The 14,822-nt window shown below is 35.6% G+C and overlaps 1 protein-coding gene across 2 annotated transcripts in view; it reads right to left on the reverse strand.

Moving 5' to 3' along the window:
* LOC121381442 (probable ubiquitin carboxyl-terminal hydrolase MINDY-4) overlaps positions 1–14,666 on the reverse strand; it is a 26,061-nt gene extending 11,395 nt beyond the window's left edge. The window contains exons 1-11 of one of the 2 annotated variants that reach the window (XM_041510758.1): positions 14,506–14,666; positions 13,425–13,544; positions 12,188–12,536; positions 11,476–11,660; positions 10,465–10,835; positions 9,355–9,517; positions 7,703–7,819; positions 6,954–7,042; positions 5,401–5,499; positions 2,940–3,003; positions 1,270–1,335 (exon numbers count right to left, since the gene is read on the reverse strand). In XM_041510758.1, the coding sequence (XP_041366692.1) occupies positions 1,270–1,335; positions 2,940–3,003; positions 5,401–5,499; positions 6,954–7,042; positions 7,703–7,819; positions 9,355–9,517; positions 10,465–10,835; positions 11,476–11,660; positions 12,188–12,536; positions 13,425–13,544; positions 14,506–14,574 (1,692 nt within the window). In that variant the 5' untranslated portion in view covers positions 14,575–14,666. The remainder of the gene's footprint in view (positions 1–1,269; positions 1,336–2,939; positions 3,004–5,400; positions 5,500–6,953; positions 7,043–7,702; positions 7,820–9,354; positions 9,518–10,464; positions 10,836–11,475; positions 11,661–12,187; positions 12,537–13,424; positions 13,545–14,505) is intronic. The other variant, XM_041510759.1, reaches the window with a different exon arrangement.
* Between the last annotated feature and the right edge of the window lie 156 nt (positions 14,667–14,822).

Genomic DNA, 14,822 nt, shown 5'->3' on the forward strand with positions numbered 1-14,822 from the left:
ACAGCAGCATGGGATCATTAATAACATATTTTTTAACAGCCTTTGCTCAGGGGTGGAAATTGGTGAACTGTAAAACAGAAGAAATCTAGAGGGGTCCCGGAAATTCTTGAAATCCTAGGTTAAAATCTGTGACATCTGACACATTTTGGAGGAAAGGACGATTAAAATGCGAGGAAACGAAATGTTCCATGAGAAGAAAACAGCGGATCCGAGGAGAATTCCCAACCCTGTTTGCTACATCAGTTTGTGGAGAACCAGCCCTTGAAGTTCAAATCATTTTAAAATAATAACAAAGTAAATACCCAATGATAAAATTGTTGCAGGTCAACTTTGAAAGAACTTTTTGTGGCGACACTGCTGACTGCTGATACAAATTTCGAAAGCTGATTGTGACTGAGAAAAAACCCCACTGGATTCAACAATGGGGGTAGAATCTATTCCATATTCCATCACATCCATGGGTGCTCTACAACTGAGCCACATCATGTCGCATCCCTGAAACCGGCAGCTTAAGTTTCTTACAAAACTGTTGACACACTGAACAATAAGTTACTTCAATAGCTAAAATGTTTAAAGTTTGTTTTGTTTAACGACACCACTAGAGTACATCGATTAATTAATCATTGGCTATTGGATGTCAAACATTTGGTAATTCTACATGTAGTCATCAGAGGGAACCCGCCAAATTTTTCCTAATGCAGCAAGGGATCTTTTATATGCACTTTCCCACAAATAGGAAAGCACATACCACGGCCTTTGTCCAGTTGTGGTGCACTGGATGAAAAGAAAAAAAAACCCAATGAGTTGAACGGATCCACCGAGGTGGTTTGATCCTGCGATGCAAGCACCTCAAGGGAGCACTCAACCGGACTTAGCTGAATTCTGCCCCCACTTTGATAGCAGGATGAGTTAGTATTATTAATTAAATAAAAGTTTGTTTTGTTTAATGACACCACTAAAGCACATTGATTACTTAATCATGAGCTATTGGATGTCAAACATTTGGTAATTCTGACTCGTAGTCAATAGAGGAAACCCACTACATGTTTCCTAATGCAGCAAGGGATCTTTTCTATACACTTTGCCACAGACAGGATAGCTCATACCACGGCCTTTGATATACCAGTCATGGTGCACTGGCTGGAACGAGAAATAACCCAATGGGCCCACTGACGGAGATCGATCTCAGACCGACTGCGCATTAAGCGAGCGCTCTACCCGGCCCCTATTAATTAAATGATCATCTGATAAAACATATAGCACACCAACCTGGTGAATGGTTTGTCTCATGAAGGACAGCAGTTCTTCGTACTTAATGAAGGTATAGAGCATCAGCTGAAATAAATTCAATACAAATAACATACATGGATTTAACTTTTAAACACTAAATCGGACTACAGGCTGGTAGGTACAGGGTTCGCAGCCCGGTACCGGCTCCAACCCAGAGCAAGTTCTTAAGGGCTCAATGGATAGGTTTAAGGCCACTACACTCTCTTCACTCTCACTAACCACTAATCAGCTAACAATTAACCCACTGTCCTGAACAGACAGAACAGATAGCTGAGGTGTGCACCCAGGACAGCGTGCTTGAACCATAACTGGATATAAGCACAAAAATAAGTTGAAATGAAGCTGTGATTTCGACAATAATAAAGGATGCCGAGTATGCATCGGGTGAAAAAAGGTTAAGGACCTTTCAACACTAAAGCAGAGCTAGCAAATTGTTCAAATTCAGAATCCTGTTAAGGAAATATATGGGGGGGGGGGGTAGGGGGGGTGTAGGGGGTGGGAGCCCAATCTAATTAAAATTAACTCCACTATTACATGTGGATCTAACACCAGCCAGTTGGAGCTCATGTCCACCAATCAAAACCTTACTTGCAGAATCCTGCCAGTGATTTAAAACTAACAACACTGCGTAGTCCCCAATGTCCAGGTAACATTTCGTCTGTAAATAATAATTTAAATATTGACCAATTACACTTCGCCTTTTATAACGTTATTTGGGAGCATACAAATTCAAAAAATATCGGGCAAGTCTATTTTAGTGGCCGCAGTACAGCGAACCATACCAATACGTACGGGGTGGGTTATCAGTCTTCAATTTTACATTAAAAATTATTTACTTATTTATAAAAAAAACTAACTAAATCAGTCTTCAGTTTTACATTACAAATTATTTATTTTATAAAATAAAACATGTTTTAAGGCATTCGTAATTCACACGAAACATGTCGTATACCCTCAGGATAATTCGGAATGTTTTCAAATTATTTTTAAATCACTGGCAGGATTCTGCAAGTAAGGTTTTGATTGGTGGACATGAGCTCCAACTGGCTGGTGTTAGATCCACATGTAATAGTGGAGCTAATTTTAATTAGATTGGTGGGAGCCTTGGGTCAAGCATTGCTTTAGAAAAAAAAACCCACTGTTATTATGTCAATGGACTGATCTATTTACCCATTAAAAATGTGTTAACTTTTAATGTTCACTTCTTCCCTGTCCATACCGTCACTTATTTTTTACACTGGAAATATTGTTAAGAAACTGTTAATTTTTTTTTTTAAATCTGCATAACCATATAGCTTCAGCAAAATATTTCCAATTAAAAAAAAAAGATTTTGGTCTCTCCTGCATACACAGTAAAATAGTCCAGAAATTTATAACTTATTAAAAGGATTCAATTTAAATCAATATAAAATGCTGTATAAATGAATGAATGAATGAATGTTTAACGACACCCCAGCACGAAAAATACATCGGCTATTGGGTGTCAAACTATGGTAATGCAAATAAATAAAGTGATGACAACATCAATATAAAAATTCAAGGTTTAAACAAAAACAGTGTAAAGAACTGTGCAAAAATACAAATACAAATATCACAGAATTTTACGGACACCGAATTTTACTCTAAACTTCAATTTGTGCTATACATACCATTTCTGTAAGATCATCGGACTTAAATCGGGAACTGCCAATAACATGAGCCCTCCCAGAGGGGCTGAAATATAGAACAATATGAATTGCACATACCTTTTTGGTTTCTGCAGGAAGAAAATATAAATACATTTACTACTTAGAATGCAGAATTGAGTAAAAACAAAATAGACATGGAGGGTGCAGGGCTAGAAATGAAAAAAAATTCTACATGCACCAGGTGCATGCTGAAAAAAAAGTTACATGCACCATTAAAATTCTGCATGCACCAAAAATAAGGTAAATCCTGTTAACAATGAGAAAAATACTATTTTAATTACCTTGATTACAGTGTTGATTTTTTTTTAGAAGCTATTCGGAATTATTCGGGGACTAATTTATTTATTAACAGTACCGGAACGTTATAGAACTGCGTTTATTACTGATTCTTGATCAAATTTGAAAATTTCACCCAAGCCTTACAGAAATCTATAATAGGTACAAAAACGTACGAAATTTGTGTTTCGTATTAAGCAATTAACAACTTTTTTACACTCGTAGATCTGTTGGTATAATATAAATTAGCCTACGATTCGACGAGAAGTTCGACTGAAATAATCACTGGCTGACTTCGAGTCAACTACGCGAGTAACGCACCTGCACGTTCACAATCATCTGATCAAGTGTGCCCATATCTGAGGTCGAAAATGTTCAAGGCAGTTACGGTACTTTGTATTGATCACAGATCTGGCGGAGTTCAATTTGTCAGTGACGACAACTGTGTTATGTGCGTGGATACCCCAAAGTCGGTCTCGATCACCTTCCCTAATACCGTTCACGGATATAACCGAGAACTGATATTTTCAATGACCGAACAACCTTCTGTAAGTAGGATTATTTAATACAAAAAATAAGATAAAAGTTATCGTTTTCATGTGGCGAACAGATTACTGCATATGCAAAATTCACATGAGTCTGAAGACAACAGGATACTAGTATACGCAGTACACAGTACTTGAAAAAATTACAATGCACCGCGTGCACCCGTAAAAGTTACATTGCATATGCAAAAATCAGCATGCACCGGTGCATGTACTAACACTGCATTTCGAGCCCTGGGGTGGTAAATGACTATTTGTTTAACAACACCTAAGCACATTTTAAACTACAGCTACTGGTTTTTAACATGATTATTTAGACACTTAGCAGGGGACAATATTTCAAAATCTTACGTAACCGGAACTTGGTTAATGTGAGCTTTACTTAGGTAACCAATTGTTCGGTTACATGAATATACATGTAGCTCTAGTAACCGATGAGTCAGAACTACCTGATTGTAAAACACTTGAACTATAGTTCTGTGCTACATTGGTGGTTCAAATGTATTTAGAAACAAATAAACTGATTTTCAATGTGACTTCTGATAGGGTACTTTTAATTTTAGAAATTAATTGTTCATCACATAACCAACTGGCAGTTCACGTGATTTTAAAATTGCGTAACCAACATGCGAACAGAACAATGGTTCTCGTAAAGTATTATGCCCTACTTAAACATATGGTAATTTTTGACAGTCATAGAGAGGAAACCGGCTACATTTTTCCATTAGTAGCAAGGGATCTTTTATATGCACCATCCCACAAACAGGATAACACATACCACAGTCTTTGATGCACCAGCCGTGGTGTACTGGCTGTGACGAGAAGACAACACAAGAGCACATTGATTTATTAATCATCGGCTATTGGATGTCAAATATTTAATAATTCTGACAATATTTTCCCATTAGCATCAAAGGATCTTTTATATGCATTTGCTATCACATACTATGGCATTCGTTATACCAATCGTGTGGCACCAGTTGGGATGGGAAATTCAGAGAACTGTCAACCAATAGGATTCAATCTTTCAACCCAAGCACTCACCCAACTGAACTAGACCACGCCCTTCAAGAAATAAGAAAGTCCAATGTTCAATAAGAGTATGAAAATTATAGCAGTATCATAAGATATTAAACAAGCTTCCATTTCGTATCATATTTAAGTCCCGAGCGGAATAATTTTCAGTTGTCATAAGCTTTAGTGAGTGACAATGAAAATTGAGAGACATGAACATGTTACGAAATGGTAGCGAGTTTAATATTCTATTTATTACCCGTAATCGATCTTAATTTATATCACTCATCTCGTTTCGTTGACATTTCTATAAGGTTGTAGTGCACATCAAGTCGGTTAACGTGAGTTTTACTTAGGTAATCAATTGCTCGGTTACATGAATATAGTTCTAGTAACCGATGAGTTAGAACTACCTAATTGAAAAACACTTGAACTACATTAGTGGTAGGGGCTTTGATGTGTACCAGAATATGTACTTTGATATGTACCAAGCTATTTTGAACCATATGGGTACAGTAATAATATAGTATTTGTGGTATGTTTTATTTTGAAACATGTAAAATATATAATCAGCACATAATGCTTACACTGTAACCACAGCTTTGAGCTGACTGCCGGCCCGCCAAAATATCCGACTCAGAGCTGTCGCCAGGTACATTGAACGTTCAGTACACGTGGGCTGCAGACTGAAAAAGACAAAACAGAATTACATCACTGAGCTGTCTGTATTATCTCAGGGCTCAAAACAGGAAGTAAAATATGGAAATAAAGCCAGCTTGTGGTGTGTAACAGTGTGTGAAAAATTAGCACCTCTGAGATGTATTTTAGAGCATCATGGAATTAAAATATCACTGAATCTTCAGCTAAATAGCAGATGAGAATCTGTCTCTTGAAATATTACTTGCGATTTGTTGGTGGTTTTAGCAGGTCTTAAAGGTAGTAATAAACCAAATAACTTCCGGCTGGGTCAAAATTCAAGGTGCACCGAACTTTTGATAGAGGAGTGAACACCACAAGTCCTGTGATTGGTGATAAATGTGAGTGTGTTGGTTGTACAAAACAATAGTTTCATCTGGGCAAAAAAATGTATGCAATTTTATTTCATCTAGTACCACTGTGTCAAGTAGTCTTGTGCTTGTAACATGTATGGGGTATCTGTAAAAAAAACTAGGGTAGTCATAGACGCTACCTGTTATCTCAGAAATGAGCAGCTTGACACCCAATTTTTTCTGATTCACTTTAAGGGTGAGGGGTGGTAGGATTTATATCCGTGGCATTTATGTCAATTGATACACTGCAGGTATGAATTTTAACCACATATTTTACTATTGTCATCTATGGGATTTGATTTGGTAGTGTATACCCTAAAAGGACAGTCCTGAGTTTGCTACAATTTTTAAGATGTTATCAACTAACAGAGACTTTTTAACGATTGTAATTATATATCAAATACATTTTCAGCATAAAATATTAGTGGCTGTATATTAAACGTGTTTCTAATTGTTCTAGTATTTGTACTAGGTTCAATTTCATTTTATTTCCTAAAAATATTTTTTTTTTACATATGAAATTATTTGAAGACAAAATCCAGTTTGGGCTTCTTACAAATATTAAGATGACCAGAAAAACATTGACTATACAGACACTGATATTCTAAACAAGAAAATATATTTAATGCGCATTTTTAGATGTTAGAAGATTTTATTAGTCGGAAACATCTTACAATGCAGGAAACTCAGGACAGTCCCTTTAAAATTGGGACTACTTTTTGCTTTTCACAAGCCACTATTTCAAGTCCTGTATCTACTTGTCAGTACTTCTACCAACTACTGGCTGGAAAATGTTAACAATGACAACTTAATATAATTGCAATTCTTAATGTAAGTGAAGAGAAGCTTGTAAATTAATATGCACATATTGAAATGAACTTTAAATAATACTTTTAAGAAGAAACCTAAAATGGGTATAATTCTCACAAAAGTAGAGCTTGTCGTTATAAAACATTAAAGTTCAGTCTTAAGATTTTAGCAGAATCTACAGTATAGGTGAGATTTAATTTATATTAAAGCCTTGAGTTTTATAAGCATGGGAATCATGTGGGTGTTTTTTAACTAAATACTAATTAAATGGATTAAAATACCTTCTTCTTTTGGGGAGCAGCGATTCACCAAATAGCATCTCTTGCAGAAAACAAGCTTGTACCGATGCCAAAACCCCACAGGGTCCTCCCTAAATAAAAACAATATTTAAATAATCATCAAACTTAACAAGACAACAACATATGGCACAATGATTAACACACAAGCTTTAATGCTGATGGGTGATGCATTGATATCCCAGTACAAAGGTGGACAGGCATACAATTCCTTCAACCTTGTTTTGGCTTCACACACAATAAATAGAACACATCCAACAATCATTTTCTTATATAAATATACAACAAATACAGTGAAAACTCTGTAAACCGGAATTCCCCCGGATTTACTGTTATGTGCAGTAGACCGTGAAAAGTAGGTCACAGTGACCTAGTAATAGTACGCGACACACCACCATCCCAAGTTGTTATTACATGTGAGGTTTGATGGTCCTGTATGCAAGGTATGGTCCGGACAAGGATTTACTGTTATGTGCAGTAGACCGTGAAAAGTAGGTCACAGTGACCTAGTAATAGTACGCGACACACCACCATCCCAAGTTGTTCCTACATGTGAGGTTTGATGATCCTGTATACATCTGTATGCAAAATATGGTCTGGACAAGAAAAAGTTAACAGACGGAAGGAAGTATGGATGGATGGACAACGCCATACCATAATACGACCCATCACAGATGGACATATAAAAATAAAACCCCTGTAACAACTATAAAGTGAAAAGTGTTAATAGAGACCTTCTTCTGCACAATCCCGTACTGAAGATCAGGAATATCACAGAAACTAAATCCCTGGTATCGCCATTCGTCCACAAAGTTTTGGTTTGCTGAACCCAAAATTACAGTTTTCAGGGCCTGAAAAAATAAATAAAAAACACTTGATTTAAGAAGTGCTAAAATGCTACATAATATGTAAAAAACAATTTCAATAATTTTCCATTTTAATGAATACTTAGGTTAATGTGTGTAAAGGAATATAAAAAATGTGGATTGTTTTCTCTTTTCATGAACACATAACATGATCTCTAACCAATGACCCTAAAAGTTAGGTTAAAGTATGAAAAGAAAAATGCATAATTTACCAAGACCACAATATTAAAGGATAACAAAAGTTAAAAGATGTACATTGACAAACATGTATGTATAAAGGCACTGCTCTCCTCCTGGCAGTAATTTCAAGTGTTTGTTTTGTTTAATGACACCACTAGAGCACATTGATTCATTAATCATTGGCTATTGGATGTCAAACATGTGGTCATTTTGACACAGTCATAGAGAGGAAACCCATTACAATTTTTCCCTTAGTAGCAAGGGATCTTTTATATGTACCATCCCACAGACAGAATAGCACATACCACAGCCTTTGTTACACCAGTCGTGGAGTAATTTCAAGTGAAACATTTGAAATATGCAGGTCAGTACTCTTTAATGCTACTTCTCCATCTCCCCAATCCCATACATCATTGTATCGGGTATTTTCACATATTAAAAATTTCATTTTAAAAGTATACAGTGGCATCCCCCCACACCACTCCAGTGTATGCTCATGAAATTGTGGATAACGGTGAACAGCCCCTTAATTCATAAAAAGAAATGGCCATCATAAACACGAATTACAAGCAGTTAGGTTAACCACTATTGTGCAAATTGATAGTGAAGCTTCATATGATAGTTTAAAAAAAACGGATGAAGGAAGGAAATGTTTTATTTAACGACACACTCAACACATTTTATTTACGTTTATATGGAGTCAGACATATGGTTGAGGACCACACAGATATTGAGAGAAGAAACCTGCTGTTGCCACTTCATGGGCTCTTCTTTTTGATTAGCAGCAAGGGATCTTTTATATGCACTATCCCACAGACAGGATAACACATACCACGGCCTTTGATACCAGTCATGGTGCACTGGCTGGAGCAAGAAATAGCCCAACAGGAATACCGACGGGGATCGATCCCAGTCTGACCGTTCATCAGGCGAATGCTTTATCACTGGGCTGCGTCCTGCTTAAGATTCCCTACTGTGAAATAACCACGCAGGGCTTCTAGATTATGGTAGTCCCACTCCTATGGCTAGTGATATTCAATGTTGGGCTAGTAAATAACTACCATTGCCATGCCCAATGGCTAGTGAATTTTATTTTGTCAAATGCTGCATTGAATATTTTGTAATTGTAAATGTCCTGCCCCTTCCTTCCCTCAAATCTAAGAGTTTTTAAGCTCTATCTCCTTCTTTAGATGACATATCCAGTTATTCCTATTAGTAAAATTGTATTTAATAAAAGCAGGGCTAGTAAAAAAAGTTAATCACTGATCCCATGGCTAGTGGTTTGAAGTCAATTGTAGAAGCTCTGCCATGGCATGCATACAGATCGAGTGTGTACTTACTACAGCAGTCTGCAGGTCTATTGGTTTGAAGTCAAGTTTGTTCAGATTAAGAATCTGAGTCTGTTGAGTCACCGGTTCAAGTTGAACATCGTCCAGTTCAGTTTCCAGGTCCCCGATGTCAGTTAGTTCCATATCATTTGACGATTTTGTTCCTTCTTTTAGGCTAAACACAAACAAACATACGTGCAAATGACATGACATAATGCCCCTTTCCCCTGGATGACAGGTGCAAGAGTTACAAACAAAAAGTAATACAATAAGATGGGTCTATAGTCCCCTCTCATCATTGTATTAAAAAGAAATTGTAAATAATCTCAGGTTGGTTTGACGTTTGAAGAAAAGTAAAAGTGTTTTGGCAATAACAAAGAAATACAATTTGTGGGTGCAATTCACAAATCAGTTGGCTTGGAAATAAATAACTTATAGTAAATTACATAGTATAAAAAAAATGTGATCCCTGTGTGAATGGACTACAGTTCACTATACTAGATAGCCATACACCTGCCAAATATATTTACTAAAACTTGCTTATATGCTTGTCTCTGCCTCCCTACTCTAACCTTCACCTCCCTCAAAAAGAAGAAACTGCATCAGAGGTCCATGCATTTTTATATTTTAATATTTCAAAATATCTGTTAAAAAAGCAATCATTTGCTATTGGATGTCAAACATTTCCTTCAGCAGCAAGGGATCTTTTATATGCACCATTCCACAGACAGGAAAAGAAAGAAAGAAATATTTTATTTAACGACGCACTCAACACATTTTATTTACGGTTATATGGTGTCAGACATATGGTTAAGGACCACACAGTTATTGAGAGAGGAAACCTGCTGTCGCCACTTCATGGGCTACTCTTTTTTGATTAGCAGCAATGGATCTTTATATGCACCATCCCACAGACAGTATAGTACATACTACGGCCTTTGTTACATCAGTTGTGGAGCACAGGCTGGAACGAGAAATAGCCCAATGGGTCCACCAACGGGGTGGGGTTTTTTTTGGGGGGGGGAGGGGGGTGAAGGTGTGGAAAGAAGAGATATGCAAGCAAAACCCAGTTTAATTACATTAATAAAAACACTTTAAATTTGTTTTTAACATTTGACTTACCTCCCTTGTACCGAATTAACATGTGGACCTGGTGTCCTATTTGCCATGCTGGATTGGGCCACACTGTAACTCTGTTCATCAAGAATCTGGGGTTCGGACATTTTCCTGCTCAACTCATTTAAACGTTCAGAACTTTTCTCAATAACGTCCGTTATCGACACCGGTTTTTTAATCGTTTCTGGTTTCGAAGGCGAGACAAGGTCTTGCTGAAGTGGGGATGACCTTGACACACCATCCAGCAATGTGTCAATCCCAGAATGCTCAGCCTGTCTCGGACTATCAGAATTTGTTAATGAAGAACCATTTGATTTTCCTTGGTAACTTGTAAAGCGTGATTTAGGTCTTTGGTAGGCACGTCTTCTTTGAGATTCCTGTCAATGGTAATGGTAAAGGAGAAGAAAAAAGGTTTCAAATATTACAATGAGAAAATAGTGGGTTTTTTTTTACCTGGTATGTTTTTTTTTTTTTTTTAAATGAGAGCATGATTCTAAAAACAATTCCAACGGAAACTGGAACATTTATTTTATTTCGAGAAATGTGTAGTCAAAATGGCAACCCTGGCAATTAACCCTGGCAATCAGCCCTGGCAATCAACCCTGGCAATCAGCCCTGGCAATTAACCCTGGCAATCAGCAATGCTTTTCATTTTCCACAGCATTTATCTAGCTGTGGAATTTCAATTTTCTACATAACTTTTCTTAATTATCTATTTTTTATAATATTGACAGATATTTCTCTTCATTTACATATTAATAAAAAAAACTGCCATGGAGACTATTTTTCCACAGTATTTTTTTTCACTGTGGCCATTTTCTCAATTGCCAGGGTTGGATATTCTCCCAATATCCAATATTATTTTGTGAATGAGAATATCGGAAATAAATTGTCTTATACCCGTGACATAATACTTTCTGGAAAAGCCTTAAAAAGGTATTTTTTTTCCACACAAAAACCTTTAATATATGTAGGCTGGACTATGGACTATGAGACGGTATAAAACAATCAACTCACATCAAGGTTACTTGTAATGGGAGACGCTACTCCGCGGGTTCGGGAAGGAACAGGCTGAGTGAATCTCGTCCTTGGAGCCTGATCTCCAGTATCGGAGTTGAAAAACACTCCAGCCTTCCCCGCACCAACCAGCGTCTCACTATCCAGATCATCTTCAATCACAACATCGTTCTTGTTGGACTTAGCTGGTACAACAATAATACAAGAATCTGATAATTTTATACAAAAAATAAATTATAATTAATCTCTCAAGCAAAAAAATGCATTGTCTTAATTAAAAACGAATAATATAAGAAACTGATAATTTTAATTTCTATGATTAAACTTACATATTAAATATATTTTCTTGTTTAGAATATCAGTCTCTGTACCGGTATATTCAATGTGTTTCTGGTCGTCTTAATATTTGGATATAAAATGAAATTTAACCTAGTACAAATATTAGAACGATCAGAAACACATTTAATATACAGCCACTAATATTTTACACAGAAAAATATATTTGATATTTACTTACAGTCGTCAAAAATTCTCTGTTAGTCGATAACATGTTAATAATTGCAGCAAACTCGGGAATATCCCTTTAATATTTCTGTAGTTTTGAGGTCAGCATATTTATATTTATATTTGGCATTATTATTTTGAGCATACATAGTTTGGGCAATACCATTTATCGCCTTGACTGGTTCTAAAGACATAAAAAAATACAAACCAATTTTGGAGTTAAGAACAGACGAAGATGGTCTGGGCTTTGTCTCAAACGCTTCCTTGTCGGCAGGTGATGTGTAACCACAGAGTCTGGTCGAATCTATTAATGGTGGAGATATGACTGCACTGATTTGTTTCTGACTTGAAAGATATCTGCTGTTGGTAGAGGCTTTGCTGGGACCGTCTGGCTGTATATGTTCTGCCATTGAGAGAATACTTTTCTGTTCACCATCCGTAGTAAGCACAGGTGGATGTTTCACGGATGTACGATTCTCATATAAACCGGGCTGACTACGTTCAACAAAATATTTCGTCATCACTTCGATCATAGTACGCAGTGGTTTTTCCTGTTCCTAAAATTCCAACACAATGTACGAAATGTAATTAATGAAGCACAATTATCTAAACTGATAATACAAATAATTTATGCAATGTGTTGGTTCCCACCATATACAAAATAGTCTGTATAATATAGAAGTTTACAAAAGTGGATACAAATTAATGTTACATTTATAATCAGCAAGTGCAATTTATTCTCACTTGTATAATTACAGAAATAGACTGACAAATAATTATGAATTAAAAAAAATTAAAAAATTCTTTGTCAAATCAAATGTATATATTTTCAGATACTTTGTTGGACATTAATTAGGTCAGCCATCCATGACTGAGTGCCTTTAAGAATTTAGTACACTGTCTAAATTTCCAATACCATTTTGGATTGTGATTAAAAAGTGAATGTACATGTACCTGTAATTTTGTGTAAATGAATGGATTGATACATTTAGAAATCATTGCTGAAAAATATAAATATGATGACTTGCCACTTATCACCTGAATTATGAATCATAATTAATGTAGTAAATGTTCTTTAAAATGTTTATTTTGTTTAACAACACTACTAAAGCACATTGATTAATTAATCACTGAATACTGGATGTCAAAGACAGTCTTCACAGGAAATCTGCATCCATTTTTCCATTAGCAGCAAGGGATCATTCCCATAGACAGGACAGCACATATCACAGCCTGGTGTGGGGCATTAGTTGGAATGGGAAAAAACTGAACAGGTCCAAAGAGGCTATTTGACTTAAGCAGCACTCTACCGACTGAGCTAGTTACTGCCCCCTGTAATGAAAAGTATCGTCTAAATGTAGAAATAAATGTTTTTGTAAAACACACTAATAGTAGTGAGCCCTGGTCTAAATAAAAAATATTATATAACTATACAGTTTACACACTTTATTTTTTTTCATCAATTTTTCCAGCTTGATTTCCTTCATAAGCAGCTGGCGATTTCCAATGCTGTTTGGAGTTCGTGGTAGTTCTTCATCAAGGATTTCTAGTGTTGATTTCAGTCCCTAAAATATTTGGATAAAATGTCAATGTTCAGTGTAAATGTATTTTTCAGTGTAATATTAATAACGAAATTAAAAACAGATGCATTTTAATTGTTTTAATGGTTTATTTTACATTCATGGCTTTATTAAGAAGATATACGTTCTTGCAAAACAATTATACAGAAATAAAAAGAAACTGAAACAGGGTTTAACATTATAATAATATGTACCATCTGTGCCCCATTAGCCCCATCAAATATTTTTCAAAGTTTATCATCCCTGCCCGCATTGGAAATCAGCACATCAATTTTTATTATTATATGCAAATTTAACTGACGTCATTTGAATAATGACTTCATTCAAATTAACTTAACCATATGTCTGACCATAAATAAAATGTCTTGAGTACGTCGTTAAATAAAACATTTCCTTCCTTCAATTCAAAAAAACAAAAACCTATTATATTTATTTTGTTTCAAAATAGTTCTGAAGTTCACATTTAGCATGACCCCCCCCACCCACCCCCAAAACTCGAAAATTATTAATGTAAAGGTATTTCATGTCAAATGTCACACCCTTTCCTGTTACAGGAGGGTGCTTCATTCACTATGGTTTAACCTGGAATGGATTTGTTGATTACTTACGTTAACTGATTGCAATCTATTTTGTTTCATGTATCGTAGTTGAAAAATGTAGAATAGTATTTCTGTAAAAGTTGTATTTGTGTTTTTGTCGTTAAGTGAATGCAGTTTGGTACATCGATGATAAATGTTATTGTTAGTCAAATGAAATGTTGTCCTGCACTATGGATGTAGTTCACTTCACACTTGTATGCAATTTAAATGAAATGTAACTGGCATTCTGTCATTAAAAAGCAACGAAAAAACCCCAAATGTCCAAACTTAATTGGAACACTTCCTGAGTTGTTAATCACCATGCAATTTTAGATTAAATAGCGAACTTTTAATTAATAAGCTCATACTTTTCGACTTAGGTATTCTCGGACTAGAGACGAAGCTACGTCTTCAATATACAACCCTGCCAAATCCATCTGCACTTTATAACCCTTACTTAATGTTCTCTCCACTTCATAAAATTAATATATAATAGAAGTTAGATGTGGAATTTTTACAAGGCAGCCATTTTAAAACAAATTGAGTTCCATAGTGACATTAAATTTTAAAATGTTAATTTTTCTGAAATAGAATAAAATGTTTTATTAATAACCAATCCATAAAATGATGACAACCTAAAATTTAAAGTTGTAAATATTTGTTATTGTCCGAACCGTTATATTTC

Source organism: Gigantopelta aegis, chromosome 9 (genome assembly GCF_016097555.1).
Source record: "Gigantopelta aegis isolate Gae_Host chromosome 9, Gae_host_genome, whole genome shotgun sequence".
Lineage (NCBI taxonomy): Eukaryota > Metazoa > Mollusca > Gastropoda > Neomphalida > Peltospiridae > Gigantopelta > Gigantopelta aegis.